Here is an 18,976-nt window from a genome sequence, read left to right as displayed (position 1 = left end):
GCGGGTAATAAGCAATACTCAATCCTAAATGCTTTACATAGAGCTTGGTTTGCTAGGGCAAACATCTACAGTGGTGCGCCGACGCTGCTTAGACCCGAAACATGAATGAACGGGGGCGGAGCATAATCGAGCGTGTGTGTGCAAACAATTTAGGCCCTTAAGGTGTCAAGGCGTTCGAGTCCCCGATAGTACCTATACTTAGGTACGCCTACGATGGATTTAATTTTAATTTTATTTTTTTTACATAGTAATAGTTTAGTAAACTGTTTATTCATTTATAATCAAAGCTATGAAATCTGTTAAAATAAGTACCCTGCTACCTATCTTGAAATATTATGCTAATACCCGCCACTGTCAACAGGCCAAGCGCCGCTCGCGTCGCGTCTCTCGCGCTGGCAGTAAAGAGGTTGGCGGTGCACCGCCCGCTCCTGGCGCTACCAGTGGACGTGGTATTGGACGTCTATGTCGACGCACTGCGCAGAGGGGTAACATTTTGTTTGCTGCTTATCTTACTACAAAAGTCCGGTCGCGCTCGCACACTCACTGCGGCCGCCCGTCGCACAGTCGCGACAGCAATATAATTACGCGCGAGCGATAAGGATGGGCAGCTTTGATCATTGGACGAAATTCTATGTGCTCGGCGACCGAACTTTACCTACTGCTATAATTTATAACGATATGTGACTGATTTTACGCGGGTAAAGTCACGGGTAAAAGCTAGTGTAGTAACTCATTACTTTTGTAATCTTTTATTTACCACATAGAGTCGAGCTTGTTATATTGTGATATAGCTAGATAACATCTGTGGATTTTATGTTCATATCATTCATTTTCAGGATCCTAACAAAATTGATAATGACGAAGTGATCAAATTCATAACTAGAAGAATTATAGAAAGAGTTCTACTAGGACTTCATAAGAAGGATAAATATATTATTGTCTTGCATATATTGAAGCAAGTTTATTCCGAAGCTATGCCAGACAAGGTAAATATCTAGAAAGTTACATCACCATCTAAAATTAATATTTTATGTATGTAATCACTCTTAATAAATAACTCATTATTTATATTTCACAGCTTTGGCAACTATTTCTTGGTAATGTGATTGGAAATGATGAACAAAGAAACATAGATGAAATCAAGAAAATGTACACGTGGATACCAACCGATCGGATCAATAGAATTGTTCAGTTGAAGGTAAGTTCTTCCATGGAAACCTGTGTTCCCTGATGACTTTGCTTTAGAATAGTCATATACAGGGGTCTTATACTTAAGAATATATTTTTTTCTACAGACTGTCGACGAAGACCTTTTCAACAAGTTGTCGTTGCAAAAGTCTGATCTATGGACTGAGTTCTTATCGTCCGGCGATCTCAACGTGGTGTCTCGTTTGCGACTGAATTCATTCGAAGCCGTGGTGGCCATTGCTGCTTTGCGACCTGACACTTTGTACAGGGCCATTATAGCGTTCGTTGATGAACTGTTAGGTAAGGACTTTTAGTTGTTTTTTATATTATCGATACGCGTGTAAAGTTTCAAAAATAAATTTATAGTTAAGAACAAAACTTAATGTACCTGCTGTACCTGTGCCTTTACATACCATTTTCTCATCTACTTATGGCTGGCTCTTAATCCAGTATTACAGGCAATAAGTGCTGATTCTCTTTAGCACTGGACCGTACAGGGGTGTAGGTATTACACTAATATGAGTAGTTGTTCGCATTGACACGACATGACTGATAAATGGTACATCGCGTGAGTTTTGATTCGTTTTATTTTCTCCAAGGAAATGGCAACCCACGTGGCGAATACCACGTAAAATCGTTTTGTTTGTGTCATAGTCGTCCGTTTGATGTAGTGGTTCGGAACGGACTACTATGCCGAGAGGTCCCGGGTACGATTCTCGACCGGGCAGAAATCGAAATGATTTTTAATTTCAGTGATGGGTCTGGGTGTTACTATGTTTATTATACAGTGTGTCCGGGCATGTAGTGATCAAACTTTAAAGGCGTAATCTATGAACAATTTTATCGATGAAAATACTTCAAATTTGGGACTTGACTCATTTCTCGAAAAATTACATCGATTTAAGTTTTTAATTTTTAGTTTACACCTCTTCTTTAAAAAACAAGTGAAAGCGTGGGTAGCTTAACATTAATAGGCAAATATTTTATATCATGCGATAGCCAATAAAATTATTTATTAGTAGAAGAAGAAAACAGACACAAATTTCATACATTTTATGGGAGTAAGAATGGATTGAATTAGAAAAATACATTACTTTTTTCACTTCTTTTTCAGTTATTTTCCAACACAAGAAAAACCAGGTCGTTAAGGTATGTTTTATTTGCATTGTATTATTAGTATTTGAGCTATTTTACAAAACGAATGTAAATTTATTAGCCTACGTCTATTAGTTTCGACGTAATTGTTGAACAAAGATACCCCTTCCCAGCGGTTTCCATAGCGCAACGCGACATGCGAAAATGCACTGCCTGAAAGAATCACACAACCTATTCCGATTACTATGGAAACCGCTGGGAAGGGGTATCTTTATTCAACAATTACGTCGAAACTAATAGACGTACACTAATAAATTTACATTCGTTTTGTAGAATAGCTCAAATACTAAAAATACAATGCAAATAAAACATACCTTAACGACCTGGTTTTTCTTGTGTTGGAAAATAACTGAAAAAGAAGTGAAAAAAGTAACGTATTTTTCTAATTAAATCCATTCTTACTCCCATAAAATGTATGAAACTTGTGTCTGCTTTCTTCTTCTTCTAATAGATAATTTTATTGGCTATCGCATGATATAAAATATTTGCCTATTAATGTTAAGCTACCCACGCTTTCACTTGTTTTTTAAAGAAGAGGTTTAAACTAAAAATTAAAAACTTAAATCGATGTAATTTTTTGAAAAATGGGTCAGGCCCCAAATTTGAAGTATTTTTATCGATAAAATTGTCCCTAGATTTTGCCCTTAAAGTTTGATCACTACAAGCCCGGACACACTGTATATGTATTTACCAAAAAAAAGTATTTAAGTATGTTTATATCCGTTGTCTAGTACCCATAGTACAAGCTTTGCTTAGTTGTGGACTATAGTCCGGTCGCCGAGCAGGTAGAATTTCGTCCAGTTACCCCAAGCAAGCACTCGCGCGTAATTAGGATTGCTGTCGCGCTTGCACACTCACTGCGGCCGCCCGTCGCACAGTCGCGATAGCAATATAATTACGTGCGAGGGATAAGGATGGGTAGCTTGGGGTCATTGGACGAAATTCTACGTGCTCGGCGACCGGACTTTGGAAGCGTAGTGTAATATGTCCAAGGATATTTATTATTATTATAGGGGCGGGCTGGTGGGGCGGGTCGGAGGCGGTGAGCGCGGCGGCGCGCTGGAGCGGGCGCGCGCGGCCCGCGCTCGTGCTGGCGCCGCACGCCGCCGACGTGCTCGCCGCGCACGCGCGCGCCCGCCGCACCACGCTCACGCAGGTAACACCACGCTCGCACAGTAACACTGTCATTATACAGGTCGGCGCGCTGGAGCGGGCGCGCGCGGCCCGCGCTCGTGCTGGCGCCGCACGCCGCCGACGTGCTCGCCGCGCACGCGCGCGCCCGCCGCACCACGCTCACGCAGGTAACACCACGCTCGCACAGTAACACTGTCATTATACAGGTCGGCGCGCTGGAGCGGGCGCGCGCGGCCCGCGCTCGTGCTGGCGCCGCACGCCGCCGACGTGCTCGCCGCGCACGCGCGCGCCCGCCGCACCACGCTCACGCAGGTAACACCACGCTCGCACAGTAACACTGTCATTATACAGGTCGGCGCGCTGGAGCGGGCGCGCGCGGCCCGCGCTCGTGCTGGCGCCGCACGCCGCCGACGTGCTCGCCGCGCACGCGCGCGCCCGCCGCACCACGCTCACGCAGGTAACACCACGCTCGCACAGTAACACTGTCATTATACAGGTCGGCGCGCTGGAGCGGGCGCGCGCGGCCCGCGCTCGTGCTGGCGCCGCACGCCGCCGACGTGCTCGCCGCGCACGCGCGCGCCCGCCGCACCACGCTCACGCAGGTAACACCACGCTCGCACAGTAACACTGTCATTATACAGGTCGGCGCGCTGGAGCGGGCGCGCGCGGCCCGCGCTCGTGCTGGCGCCGCACGCCGCCGACGTGCTCGCCGCGCACGCGCGCGCCCGCCGCACCACGCTCACGCAGGTAACACCACGCTCGCACAGTAACACTGTCATTATACAGGTCGGCGCGCTGGAGCGGGCGCGCGCGGCCCGCGCTCGTGCTGGCGCCGCACGCCGCCGACGTGCTCGCCGCGCACGCGCGCGCCCGCCGCACCACGCTCACGCAGGTAACACCACGCTCGCACAGTAACACTGTCATTATACAGGTCGGCGCGCTGGAGCGGGCGCGCGCGGCCCGCGCTCGTGCTGGCGCCGCACGCCGCCGACGTGCTCGCCGCGCACGCGCGCGCCCGCCGCACCACGCTCACGCAGGTAACACCACGCTCGCACAGTAACACTGTCATTATACAGGTCGGCGCGCTGGAGCGGGCGCGCGCGGCCCGCGCTCGTGCTGGCGCCGCACGCCGCCGACGTGCTCGCCGCGCACGCGCGCGCCCGCCGCACCACGCTCACGCAGGTAACACCACGCTCGCACAGTAACACTGTCATTATACAGGTCGGCGCGCTGGAGCGGGCGCGCGCGGCCCGCGCTCGTGCTGGCGCCGCACGCCGCCGACGTGCTCGCCGCGCACGCGCGCGCCCGCCGCACCACGCTCACGCAGGTAACACCACGCTCGCACAGTAACACTGTCATTATACAGGTCGGCGCGCTGGAGCGGGCGCGCGCGGCCCGCGCTCGTGCTGGCGCCGCACGCCGCCGACGTGCTCGCCGCGCACGCGCGCGCCCGCCGCACCACGCTCACGCAGGTAACACCACGCTCGCACAGTAACACTGTCATTATACAGGTCGGCGCGCTGGAGCGGGCGCGCGCGGCCCGCGCTCGTGCTGGCGCCGCACGCCGCCGACGTGCTCGCCGCGCACGCGCGCGCCCGCCGCACCACGCTCACACAGGTAACACCACGCTCGCACAGTAACACTGTCATTATACAGGGTGACTTTGAAATCGTTGGCATCCTTTTAAAATAAGACTCGACTCATGATGCATTGGTACATTCCCCAAATATGAGACAAATCCAATAAGTTAAAATTTCGATATTTAAAATCTTGTACAGACGACAGCACATCAAGCTTAAAACTCTGCATCTTATTTCGATATATTAAGTGTTATTTTGCAACAAAATGTAAGGCTGATGTCAAATGTCAGATGTCATGACAAAAAATCTCATTGAATTTGTCTCATATTTGGGAAATGAGTAGTTGTATTAAAGGATGCCAACGATTTGAAAGTCATCCTGTACAAGATTGACTCAAAAAAGTTCCTTGCGTTCCTCCAACTTAATCATCTGACACAGCTTCCTGCGCCGGCTCATTGAAGTAGCTCAAAATAGCGCCATTACACAAAAATTGAGCATTATAAATATCACTTTGTTTAACTTCAACAGAAAAGATTAAATCGATTCATTTCACGAGACTTTCCGTTTCGGAAGGGTTTCCCTAATCAGCTAACTAACCACCAATCTGATCATTGGGCGAAACTGTAATTTGAACCTTTTATTATCTCGATTAACCACATATGAACCTCCTGTGTCAAACCATATTTTTTTAAACTAAACTTTAACATTATTTTAATTAAAATCTGTGTCCTAATAACGAAATAATCAGACTTAATGTCCACTACGAGAAGGCTCATATCAACGTCACGAAAGCAAGGGAATAACAAGCTTAAGCAATTGTGACCGCGTAATGAGATAACATACTAACCCAAGTCCCAACTGCTGTTCATATAAAATCGTATGACCGCACATTTAGGTGGGCGTTGAGGAAGGATTGCACGCATGGGAGGCGGCGGTGGAGGCGGCGCGCGGCGGCGGCTGGCTGGCGCTGCTCGTGGGCGCCTCGCCATTCACCGGCGACTTGCATAGCTTCGTCGCCGCCTTCGTGCAACGGCCGGTGAGTCTATACTGTTAAGGTCTAACGATTCTAAAACTACAAGTAGCAAATATCAAAAACTAACAACCCAGTATTGATATTTGATAGTAGCGCCCTTCTGTAAATATCATAATTTGTATAGCAAAAATCGGTACTAAATGTCTAACTTGGCAAAAATCGGAACTAATAATCCAGTATTGATAGTGGCGCCCTCCAGACAATGTCCCAGCTATGGACGGTTCAGTTTTGTGGTTCAGTGTTGGACATCTCGCAGATGACCGCCTGAAAATTTGTTGATTGTCTATTGTGTCTCGATTCGCGGGGTTTGAAGGGGTCAAAAAATGTATTTGTTTGTCACGACCCAAAGCAGAAAGAGGAGAAGCATTGGAAGTCTATACTAAAACAATCTTTTCAGCCTGAAGACTTCAGTGAAGAGTTTCGTTTATGGATTGTTTCCGAAGACCGTGAAATACCGCCACTTATTGCAAATGCGTGCGTTAACGTTATTTTAGAGGTAAGTTCAATTCTTCAGTTATGTCGCTAATCTTTCACTACCTTTATTTTAATAATACTTACAGAAAGCAGTGTCATCGTCCCTTTTATGCAAAGAATTTGTTTCGCATGCATTTATTCGAGTACGGTGCTGGTATGATAATGGATGTACCCATCTTATGACCCAGAGAGAAGATGGCAACTTTTTTAGTTACATTTATCTTATGTACCCACAATACTACTTACTTATGTGCGTCCAATAGAACAAGACATCTTTGTTACAAGTGGAATAAGGTTGTGTTGTGAAATTTCTGGCCACTTCGGGTGTCACGTACTATTTGACACGGACTGTATCTATGCATACAGGGGCAGTGGGCTCTGTTATAACTAAAGTACGGCCAACGAGAAGCGATACAAAAGGTCGATTCGACTTTCGAATTGACAATCTATTCTGTCTCTTCCCATCTTGTGTATTTGTCGTAATGTCTCGTTCTCCCGCCAAAATATGTCAAAGTCAAACCCTTAGGCTGGGTTGCACCATCTTACTTTAACTTTGACAAACGTCAAAAATCTGTCAAATTTCATACAAAAAGCACCGGTTATCGTCATAGTTACCGTTAAAGATAGGTGGTGCAACCCACCCCTACTATTCCAAATGACAATGACATTGGGTTTGTTTACATTTGGTATCGCTCTCGTTGGCCGTACTTTATGCATACATAACTGACTGCGGTTGCGGGAGGGTTCTGTAACTAACGCGTATCTGTCGACAGGCGCCCGAGGGCGTGAAGCACAACGCTCTAGGCACGCTGGCGGCGTGGGGCGGCTACGAGGCGGCGCCGGCGCTGGTACGCGCGCACGCCTGCCTCGCGCTGTTCCACGCCGTGCTGCAGGAGCGCCGCGCATACATCCCGCAAGGTCAGTAGTCTGCTGTCTTATTGCCAAATTTGTAGCAGTGGGCGGGGCACGTAGCTCGTAGAATTGATGGCCTTTGGGACCGTGAATTTCTCAAGTGACGACAACAGATCAGAAGACGTAATTTTACCACACTTCCCAATGGATCGACAGTATGGTGAAGATCAAGAGAAGCACCTGGATGCCTGGCCTTTGTCCATTAGTGGATTTCCTTTACATAAAAAGAATGAACTCTTTTGTTGAAAAGAATTGACTTGCTTATTTACATTCATAAACGCAACTCAAACTTTGAATTTTCGGATAGAGCCAGTATATTCTTTAACCTATTTTGATTCGATAATAGAGCTCGTGAAGCATTTTCAGGACCAAGAACTAGTTTTTCGATTTCTTGTATAGTTTAGTATCGTAGTTATCCTTCTTTTAACCTATTATTGATACCGTTTGATAGAGCTCGTGGAACATTATCAGGACCAGGAACTAGTTTTTCGTTTTCTTGTATAACTAGTTCAGAAATAATCGAGTTCAGAGTATCGTTTCCACCCTGTATGTGAACACGTAGTAAACCCAGCGTCGTGCAGGTTGGACCCAGTGGTACGCGTGGGAGTGGGGCGAGGTGTGCGCGAGCGCCGAGGCGCTGCGGGCCGGCGGCGCGGGCGCGCGCGCTTTGGTCCTGGCGCTGTACGCGGCGCGCGCAGGAAGCGAGGCCGATCGTGCGGCCCTGCGCGCGCTGCATAATGCGACACTCGGGGATCACGTGCTAGCGCACGACGCGCGCCCGCTTGGATTACCGCTACGATTGCCGCATGCCACGCGCACACAGGTACATTTTATAAAGCCGCGCTCTGATGCTAGCTCTCTGTAGGCGGCACGCGCGGGTAACGAGGCTGATCGTGCGGCCCTACGCGCGCTGCATAATGCAACGCTCGGTGACCATGCGCTAGCGCACAACGCGCGTCCTCTCGGTCTACCGCTGCGTCTACCACATCCCACCCGCACACAGGTACATTATAAAGCAGCGCTGTACGCGGCGCGCGCGGGAAGAGAGGCCGACCGTGCAGCCCTGCGCGCGCTGCATAATGCAACGCTCGGGGATCATGCGCTAGAAAACGACGCGCGCCCGCTTGGTCTAACGCTGCGTTTGCCACACGCCATCCGTACACAGGATCCGTATAAAGCCGCGCTCTGATGCTAGCTCCGTACGCGGCGCGCGCGGGGAGCGAGGCCTTGGACTACCGCTGCGTTTGCCACATGCCACCCGCACACAGGTGCATTGAAAACTGGCTCGATTTTCAGAGTTAAATTGAAGCGTTCTTAAAGAAGTTGTGTCTTGGAATTATTGATTTCAAGTCAGCTACCCAATTCTAACTCGATCGGATTTTTTGATGATAACCGATATTCAACCATGATTCAAGTGCGAGTACTTTATCTATATACCTACACAAACAAAAATTTTGTTTTTTAGGAATATTCCTCAGCGTTTGAAGCTCTCCCTCAAATTGATACACCAGAAATACTCGGTCTGCCGGCCAATTGCAGAATCGCATGGGAAAGAAACGCCGCCAACGATATCATAAATGGTTTAAAAGGTGAGTAATAATTCAATGCTGTTAATTTATTTTGTTCACTGAGTATTGCATAATATTATGTACTAAACTTTTACAGAATTGGACTCTACAACGAGTAGCCAAGAAAATAATAAAAACAATGTCACGCCTTTGAAAATGATTCTGGCACTCTGGAAGAAGTTGATGTCTGGAAGTCCTCTCCTAAAAGCAGATTATAAGATTGACGTAAGTTCTTTATTGGTATAAGTTGATTATGTATGTTTATTATTTAAAACTAGCAGGCGTCCGCGACTTTGTACGCCCCGTTTTACCCCTTTAGGGGTGAAGTTTCGTAAGATCCGTTCTTAGCGGATTTCTGCACTCTATAAGAAATCTACCTGTCAAATTTCAAGTTTGTAGGTATTACAGTTTCTGAGATTTCGTGATTAATCAGTGAGTGGTATTTCCCTTTTAGTTAAACACTAGCGGCCGCCCGCGACGCGGGCTAGCGGCCGTACGCGTGGATCCTGTTTTAGCCTCTTAGGGGTGGAGTTTAGTAAAATCCGTTGTTAGTGAGCACCTACGTTTTAAGAGGAACCCCCATGCAAAATTTGAGACTCCTAGAACTTGTAGTTTCTGAGATTTCGTGATGAGTGAGTCAGTCGATCAGTGGCTTTCGCTTTTATTGATAAGATTGGATTTAATTTGGTTTGTTCGTTGCAGCGCATGCGCGGATGGTGGGGCAGTGTGTGCGCGAGCGAGGCGCGGGAAGCGGCGCGTGCGGCCCGCGGCCTTCACCTTGCGTTAGCTGTCCTGGCGCGCCAGGCAACCCGCGCGCCGCCGCTGCACAAGGTATGTGGTGTTGACTCCTGACCCAATGATGTACGATATCAATGCAGCACCATGTCATGTGGTATGCGTATTGCGTATTAGGAATTTAAGCAACCAGCTGATAGTTGTACAATAAGCAACGCGACTGCTGCCAATAACAGCGCCGCGTTAGTTTCCATACATTTTACAGTCGTGTTGCAATTATACAACCTCATCATGAACCTCTTCGGAAGACTCAAGGTCACTCAAAGAGCGACGCAGTGTGCTATTCTTAAGGGTGTTTAAGGGAAACCTTTTTTGATATTGTTATTTTTGACGTTGATAAGTGCCAAAATACTGGTTAAAGCTGAATAAATGTTTTTGATTTTAATTATTGACTGGGATTTCGTGATCGAATTGGAAATGAGGAGATCAGAAGGAGAACCAAAATAAACGGCATAGCCCATGGACTTAATGGCCGTTGGGGCATGAACGTTCTCATATGATGATCACGGTTCGGAAAACCTACTTTATACAGGCTGACAACTCGCTAGTTGGACTGATGAACTGGGAAAATCGTGAAAAGCGCCTAGAGCAGCACAGGACCAGCCGTTGTAGAAATCATTGAGGGAGACTTTTGTCCAGCAGTGAACTCCTTTAACTAGAATAATAATGATGATGATGATTTCTCTCATAAACATAAGTTGACATTACAGTGGGAGATAAAATACCCACTGAAAATCAGTGTCTTGGCAGTCACACTGTCAAGATATTACTGAGTGGGTGACCTTTTTTGGCAACTTAACTAGTTATTATTTTTTTTGTGTATGTCTATATTGCCTGAATTTGTTGTTGCCAAAATAAAGTCATTTTCTTTCTTTCTTTCTTCTTTCTATAAAATAACTAGCTGACCCGGCGAACTTTGTTCCGCGTTAATGGCAATAAATAAGCAGACTTTTTTTTTATTTCGAACGGGATAAAAAGTATCCTATGTCCTTCTCCTGGCTCTAAACTACCTCCCTGACAATTTTCAGCTAAATCGGTTCAGCCGTTCTTGAGTTATGTAGGGTTTCTGCTCGAGCTTTCTCGAACTCGAGAAAACTCGAGAAATTTGGCTTCATTCGAGACGAGAAAAAAATTACCGGAGCTCGAGAATTCTCGAGTTTCGATTTTGAAGCTTTAATATTCTTGAAAGCCTATTTTCTTAGACAAAAGTAAGTTTTTAATTATTTAATAGGTTAACGTTGCGTTTAGACTGGCCTAGTCTTTCCTTTTTTTAACTAATTTGATTTGCAAGTAATGATCTTAACCGAAACTAATAATGTTCACCTACGAGTATGCTATATTTCATTATGTTTGTATAACTGACTGATTTAAAGACAGATTTTTTTTTTGTTAACTATCTGTTAGTTTAGGTACTCGTAAATACGTTTATTCAAGTCGTTATCTTTAAGTTTAAAAATTTATTTAAAAGTTTTTTTTTGTTTGTAAATGTAGGTTTATTATCGTAATTTTTCAATTTATTTGGACTTGTGTTCTTTGGAAAACAAGTGATTCAATTGGAGCTCCAGATATTTATGGTTATTAATCCTTAAAGTACACGCGACTTTATGACTTTTGTTCATTTAGTTAATTACTAAGTTATAATTATCCTACTAATATTATAAATGCGAAAGTTTGTGTGGATGTTTGGATGTTTGTTACTCTTTCACGCAAAAACTACTGAACGGATTTTGTTCAAACTTTACAGTATTATTGATTATAACCCAGACACATTATAACATTAATAAAAACCCATGTTTTTATTAAATTTCAACCGATTTCAACAGTTTTAATTAAAAAACTCGAGACCCGAGAAAACTCGAGACTTTGGCCTCGAGAATTCCCGAAACTCGAGAAAAAAAATAAGTCGAGAAATCAGAAACCCTAGTTATAAGTGGAGTAACTAACACGACTTTCTTTTATATATACAGGGTGGAAACGATAAGTGATCTCACTCGATTATTTCTAAACTATACAAGATATTCAAAAATTGGTTACTGATCCTGAAAGTGCTTAACGAGCTCTATCCAACGGTACCAAAAATAACTTACAAAATAAACGGGATCTATCCGAAAATTGAAGGTTTCCAGCTTCCATACATTTAGTAAAACCACTTAATATTAAAAAGTATACAAGATAATCAAAAACTGATTACTAATACTGAAAGTGCTTAACGAGTTCTATCCAACGGTACCAATAATAATTTACAAAATGAACTGAATCTATCCGAAAATTCAATGTTTCCAGTTTCCATACATTTAGTACTGCCACAGTCATGGCACTCATGTTTTGATAATATTATAGCAAGTAAAGACTAAAACCAATGTTTTCCATGAAGTTTTTTTAATAATAATGCACAACAAGTTCATTTTAAGAGTTTATTATTTAATTTAAAAAAAATAACACTTCTAATATTGTGCGGCTGGCATACATTTAGTATGGAGGCTGAAAACATTAAATTTTCGGATAGATCCAGTTAATTCTGTAACCTATTATTGGTACCGTTTGAAAGAGATCCTGAAGCACTTTCAGGATCAGTAACCAGTTTTTCAATATCTTGTATAGTTTAGAAATAATCGAGTGAGATCACTTATCGTTTCCACCCTGTATAGATAATCTCCTATAACTATAGTGGGTTTCTCGTAGGTGCCGGAGGAGTGGCAGGCGCTATGGGCGGGCCCGGAGCGGCCCGAGGAATACGTGCGCGAGTTTTGCGCCCGCGCGCGCGCCGCGCTCGAACGGCTCGACGCGCCCTTCGCAGACGACTACCTGCCCGCAGGTAGGATGAATCATTTTGGAAACAAATATCAGTACAGATATTTGAGCCTTTTTTTCTAACGGTGCAGCAGAGGAACGTAAAGTTATAAGAATTTAATAAACTTACTTATAAGAACTTACTTCTCATACTTCTCCCAATAATGTAAGTTTTCATTGATTGTATTTATACATTTATTTATTTACTAGCTTTTGCCCGCGGTTTCACCCGCGTGAAATTTGGTATGTCACAGATCGTCATAAATTATAGCCTATATGTTAATCTGGGTTATAAACAGTAATACTGTAAAGTTTCAACAAAATCCGTTCAGTAGTTTTTGCGTGAAAGAGTAACAAACATCCAGACATCCAAACATCCAGACATCATGACATCCAAACTTTCAAAACATGTTTTTTGTTAAATAACACCTATACAAAATATTTATCTAAAAGTAGGTTTTACTAACTCTTCGAAAAAAATCGATAGATATTTCGCTATGGTTTAGTTATGTGACATCTCTAAATCTTTCAAACTCGAAACGTCATACGGATCATCTTAGGTGAAAAAGACTATAGTAGGATTTAATCAAAATGCAAGTGAGCTTACAGATCCAAAGCATACATACAGCATAAGTAAAGGAAACTTGTTGTTCCATCACAAAAAATCTTACTTTAACCGTAATTTTACCTATAGGTGTTTTTGTATGAAGTTTGACAGACTTGACGTTTGTTATATTTAAAGTAAGATGGTGCAACCCAGCTTTATAAAAATGTTTGAATAATAATAATGTTTTTCGCAGAGACGGACCTGCGCGGCTGGCTGCGGCCGGCGCGCGCGCTGTGGGCCCTGCGCGCCGTGAGCGCCGCGCGCCTGCGCACCGCGCCGCATGACCTCACGCTCGCCGCCAAGTGGGATTGCAAAGGTAAGAGCTAAGAGTGTGCTCATTTGATTTACTTCTTACATTTTTTAATCATTGTGATATCCCACGCTGTTCTTTTCAAATATACCTATCTCAAATTAGGTATTTTTGTTTGAAATCTCGTGACGTTACTTGACACGTTAAAATTACACGTAATACTACGGGTTAATACGAGCACATTCCACGTTATGTTACATTGGATGCCTTAATAAAAAAATGTTAAACGCACGATGAACATTGGTTTAAAATGACATTTCCATACTACATAATTGTGCCAATTTTAACTCGAATTATGCAGGATCAATGCGAATTTTAACTTTTTGTCATAAGGGGGCATGGCTGCAGATGCTGGTGCGGCGCGGTGTATTCAGCATGAAATCATATTCGAATGTTCATAGTTGCGCCCGCGCGTGATTCATCTTAGCCAAGCACTAACTAAATGTTATAAAGTATGTCGGCCGTTTGGTGTAGTGGTTCGAAACGGACTACTATTCCGGAGGTAGCGGGTTCGATTCCCGCACAGTACAAACATTTGTGTGCATGAACATATTTGTTTGTATTGGACTGGGTGTTTTCTATGTAATAATAAGTATGTATTTACAAAAAAAAAGTATTTAAGTATGTTTATATCCGTTGTCTAGTACCCATAGTACAGTCGCGGAATGAAAAGGTTCGTCACCTTAGTGTCGGTTTTCGCTTGCACTAGGTACTGTAAGAGTCAAACCTGCCAACATAACAGTGCAAGAAACAGTGCTGCTAACATTTAAATAAATAATATGACGTTTGGTTTTGCTTGTTTATTTTTCTATCCCATCAGTGCAATGCAATGATGACATTGACCAATTGACAATAGGTTTTTTTATTTAATAGAAATAATAATGGCAGGTTGAACCAAAAGAAGGTTTTAGTTTATCAATCATAATAATCTTATTGACAAGATAAATCGTCAAACAACTTTGATCTGAATAATTTTGAACTTTAATGACGAACAGTTAAAGATTATTTTCTCTAACTCGAGATTATTCTGTAACATAGTTTCAAAAGGTAATATGTGTTCGCGATTCGTTGAAGGAATCAATTTGAAAACTGACGAACCTTTTCATTCCGTGACTGTACAAGCTTTGCTTAGTTTGGGACTAGAAGCGCAGTGTAAAATGTCTAAGGATATTTATTTATTTATGTTTTTTTATTTCCAGTCCTAGTTTAATACTTTTGTTTAACCTATAATTATGGTTTAAATACATAAACATATTCTGTATGTTCCAGAGGTGCCGGCGGAGGGCGGGTTGGTGATAGTGGGTCTGGTGCTGGGCGGCGCGGCGTGGGCGGGCGCGCTGGCCCCGCCCGCGCCCGCCGCGCCGCCCGCCGCGCCCGCGCCGCCGCTGCTGCTGCGGTACCTGCCCACGGTAACTATACCCGGGTGATTAGGATCCTCAAGTCCCGCGCCCGCGCCGCCGCTGCTGCTGCGGTACCTGCCCACGGTAACTATACCCGGGTGATTAGGATCCTCAAGTCCCGCGCCCGCGCCGCCGCTGCTGCTGCGGTACCTGCCCACGGTAACTATACCCGGGTGATTAGGATCCTCAAGTCCCGCGCCCGCGCCGCCGCTGCTGCTGCGGTACCTGCCCACGGTAACTATACCCGGGTGATTAGGATCCTCAAGTCGAAACATTTTCAACGTTTCCTAATGAGTAGATCTTCAAATCGTTAAGAAAGCTTATGTAATATAGCAGATAATAATATGTTATTTATTTAACAATGTTTCAACATTGAATAGTTGTTATTTTGATTTTAATCCTATTTCAATTTATATTAACCACCGTGCGGCCCTTTCAGTTTAACGTTTTTTCGTGTGCCACGCACGGACGTCACTTAAGAGATTCTTGGATGTCCTCATACTCTCCTAAATCTTTGCTTATTAATGAACTATCTATGATGGGATTCGGTTTATTATAGCAATGTAGAAGATCGCATGCAGTATGCTCAAATATGATTTTGGGATGTCGCGAGCAAAAAACCTCGGTCTTCAAATCATTTATGTATTCAAATCGCCATCGTAAGATTTTGCATGGAAACTTAAACAGCGCCCTCGCGGCCGTAACGAGAACTAAAAGACAATAGCATGAACCTTGTTTTGACTCAAGAGTTCACACGTTCATTTGTTTATGTATTTCCCCAGGGCGGCGAGATATCGCTTCGCCCCGAGGGCACGGCGCAGGTGCCGCTGTACGCCAGCGCGGCGCGCGAGACAGCCCTGGCGTGGCTGCGCGCGCCGCTAGCTCGCCCGCTCGCGCGCCCGCTCGCCGCGCTGCACGCCGTCGCGCTCGCCGTCGCGCCCGCCGCCGACTGAGCCGCCGGCGGCCGGGCTCATACAGATCATAGCTACCGGTTGCTAATAGGGAATATGCATCGATTTTAAAAGTTCATAATGTATGTATAAATAAACACTAGCTACTTAAATCATAGAATTTCTGAAAAACTAGTTGAAACAGTGGCAGCGCAGCATTGGTTGGAACCCGGGGCGATTTTTGTGACCCAGGATTTTTGGTTAATTTGCGCGACTGTTGTCACCCCCCGATGCTTGGCATCCGGGGCCTTCTTTGTAATCATTTTAGAGTTAATTCTTTATCTTGCGTGTATCATTATCCTTGTGTGTAGCTGTAGTAGGTTGCACTTAATTACAATAATAATAAAATACTTTAAAATTAAATTTTGCCTTTTTTTAAGTAACCCCGAATTCCCAAAACGCCAGGTATAATCAATAAAACAAAATAATTTATATCTAAGATGCTTTTATTAGGGTTCCGTAGCCAAATGTCAAAAAACGGCACCCTTATAGATTCGTCATGTCTGTCTGTCCGTCCGTCCGTCTGTCCGTCCGTATAATATGTCACAGCCATTTTTTTCCGAAACTATAAGAGCTATACTGTTGAAACTTGGTAAGTAGATTTATTATGTGAACCGCATTAAGATTTTGATGCAAAAATAAAAAAATAATAATAAATATTGGGGGCTCCCCATACTTAGAACTGAAACTCAAATTTTTTTTTTTCTTGGAAAGCGAGACTAATACATATTATCTGGTAACCAGAAATCCTATCTGACTTAAAATAATTATCACCGTGAAGTTCCAATGAACTATCATAATATCTACAATATTTCAACCACATAAATAGGCTCTAGTAGAAGAGTGACCTTAAGCTCTTTTCAGTATTTTAAAATCTGTGATAAAAATAATCCAAATCGCCGTGCAATGCATGCTTGATTGTCAGATTCTCAATGAGTTATATTTTAAGGAACTTTGCATGATCACAACGACAAGTTAACTTTATTTCCCTCGCCTTGACGATGCACCGCTACATACCTGAATAAAGTTGTATAATTATCCGTTTAATAGGCTGTATAATTACCACCAATATAAGTCCACCCTGTAGATACAAGTTTTTAAGCTTGCGCAGTGAACGAAGATCTCTGCCTTTTTATAGTATTAAATTGGAAAAAAGCCTTTAAGTACATGGATGAACGGTGATCCTCGCGACAACAATAAAATGTGCCGTCATTCCTGCAGCCTTTCAGAGAAATGTGTCGACAACAAAGACCAAGCCCAAGGTCCTTTGGTTTTGCGTCCACGTCTGGCGGACAGAGCAATCCTGTGTTTATGAGTCGGGGTCGGGGATAAACAGGCCACATTCCTTATTCGTTGGTGATAACGGTTTGGCGGAACGGAAAAACAATCTTGTATTGATCTTGTTAATTGAAACGCAGATAATACGTCGTTTTCATTAACTTGTTGCATTGAGTAAGTAATGTTAATTGTCTCGACTGACGCCCACTTGACCATCAAATTAGCAAATTAATATCTTTACAAGATAGGCGGTACCTGCGGATTCCTGCAAACCGGGCCTGTACAAAAAGCGCATATCTCACGGTCTTCAGATAAATACGGCTCGTATCCCGATTTTTTCTTCGACATAAATATTGTTTTTTCATAGACGTTGAAGAAAGTTGAGAAATAATAATATTTTATGTTAGCATCATTGATTTTTATACTGTGTAAATTGTAAATGACAGCTAGAAGACTCGATGACATTTGTATGAATATTCTTTCTTCTTTATGGTAACCTGACCTGTGCAAGACGTAATAAAATAAGTTATCTAAATACTCTTTCATTTAAAATAATTCTAACAGGTTATGGGCTGATATTAGATTATAAAAGTGATAAAGAGTGTAATTTGCTATTAAGCCAGATGGCACAGGCCGTAGGGAAGCGTTAGTTCTCACATTTTTCAGGAGCGTCTTTTCTTTGTTACTATCAAGTCGAACTTAAAGATGGCTACCGGCTCAACAAATTTATTAATGCCTCAACTGACCGATAAATTGAACTTTTCCCATTGGAAATTTCGTATAAAAACTCTACTCGAAGAGAGAGGTGTAGTCCAAGCAATTAATTTTGACATTTTGAACGAAAAGGACGACAAAAAGATCACAGCGTTCCAGATTGAGGACGCCAAGGCGCGGTCAATAATTGTGCAATGCGTATCAGATAAATATATAGATATCATTAAAAAGGCGCAAACTGCATCCGAAATGTTACTAAAATTAGAAGAAATTTTCGAAAGAAAATCTGTATTTAATAAATTATATCTAAAGAAGAAATTATTATCACTAAAATGTACAGATAACCAAAATCTACAAGACCACTTTCTGGCATTTGACACTGTGATTAGTGACATGGAGGCTGCCGGACATAACATGGAGGAAACGGACAGGGTGGCCCATCTTTTATTAACTTTACCGGATGTGTATGAAACAGTAATAACAACGCTGGAAACCATGACTGTGGATAAAGAGTTAAACCTAGACTTTGTGAAATCAAGACTGCTGGATGCGGAATTAAAATTAAAAGGCAAAGAAACTATACATGAAATTAACTTTATGGCATGTTTTAAATGTGGAAAGAAAGGGCACAAAGCCGTTAATTGTTATACAAATTCGAATCAGAACTACAGAAATTCATTTGGAAACTATAGAGGAAGAGGCCGAATCATGACCAGGGGCCAAGGTCCAAGATACAGAGGCAGAACACCACAAAATAATAGACAAAAGTTAGCATTTCTGGCCATGTGTACTGTGGAGAAATTAAATAAATTCATTTTAGATTCAGGAGCCAGTAATCATATGGTAGCTATGGAGAATGAAAAATTTATGACAGACATACAAGAATTAAAACACCCAATTAAAATACAAATAGCAAATGGAGAAACTTTAATAGCGAAGAAAAAAGGCAAATTAAACACAAAATATCAAGACATAGAAATAGAATTGGAAGCATTACTAGTAGAGAACTTGTCCCATAATTTATTATCAATAAACAACATAACAAGAAAAGGATTTCAAGTAATCTTTGATCAAGAAAATGTAACATT

General features: G+C 43.3%; 1 protein-coding gene across 1 annotated transcript in view; it reads left to right on the top strand.

The window, feature by feature from the left end:
- LOC135073494 (cytoplasmic dynein 2 heavy chain 1-like) overlaps positions 1-15,899 on the top strand; it is a 38,409-nt gene extending 22,510 nt beyond the window's left edge. The window contains exons 31-57 of the mRNA XM_063967679.1: positions 362-485; positions 837-986; positions 1,079-1,198; positions 1,296-1,488; positions 3,357-3,495; positions 3,539-3,640; positions 3,684-3,785; positions 3,829-3,930; positions 3,974-4,075; positions 4,119-4,220; positions 4,264-4,365; positions 4,409-4,510; positions 4,554-4,655; positions 4,699-4,800; positions 4,844-4,945; positions 4,989-5,094; positions 5,953-6,093; positions 6,488-6,586; positions 7,338-7,482; positions 8,058-8,299; positions 8,942-9,065; positions 9,142-9,269; positions 9,747-9,875; positions 12,522-12,654; positions 13,430-13,552; positions 14,816-14,955; positions 15,729-15,899. Coding sequence (XP_063823749.1) covers positions 362-485; positions 837-986; positions 1,079-1,198; positions 1,296-1,488; positions 3,357-3,495; positions 3,539-3,640; positions 3,684-3,785; positions 3,829-3,930; positions 3,974-4,075; positions 4,119-4,220; positions 4,264-4,365; positions 4,409-4,510; positions 4,554-4,655; positions 4,699-4,800; positions 4,844-4,945; positions 4,989-5,094; positions 5,953-6,093; positions 6,488-6,586; positions 7,338-7,482; positions 8,058-8,299; positions 8,942-9,065; positions 9,142-9,269; positions 9,747-9,875; positions 12,522-12,654; positions 13,430-13,552; positions 14,816-14,955; positions 15,729-15,899 — 3,427 coding nt within the window. The remainder of the gene's footprint in view (positions 1-361; positions 486-836; positions 987-1,078; positions 1,199-1,295; positions 1,489-3,356; positions 3,496-3,538; positions 3,641-3,683; positions 3,786-3,828; positions 3,931-3,973; positions 4,076-4,118; positions 4,221-4,263; positions 4,366-4,408; positions 4,511-4,553; positions 4,656-4,698; positions 4,801-4,843; positions 4,946-4,988; positions 5,095-5,952; positions 6,094-6,487; positions 6,587-7,337; positions 7,483-8,057; positions 8,300-8,941; positions 9,066-9,141; positions 9,270-9,746; positions 9,876-12,521; positions 12,655-13,429; positions 13,553-14,815; positions 14,956-15,728) is intronic.
- The last annotated feature ends 3,077 nt before the right edge of the window (positions 15,900-18,976 follow it).

The sequence above is a fragment of the Ostrinia nubilalis genome, chromosome 7, assembly GCF_963855985.1.
Source record: "Ostrinia nubilalis chromosome 7, ilOstNubi1.1, whole genome shotgun sequence".
In the NCBI taxonomy this organism is placed as follows: Eukaryota; Metazoa; Arthropoda; class Insecta; order Lepidoptera; family Crambidae; genus Ostrinia; species Ostrinia nubilalis.
This window is presented reverse-complemented; position numbering and strand designations above follow the sequence as displayed.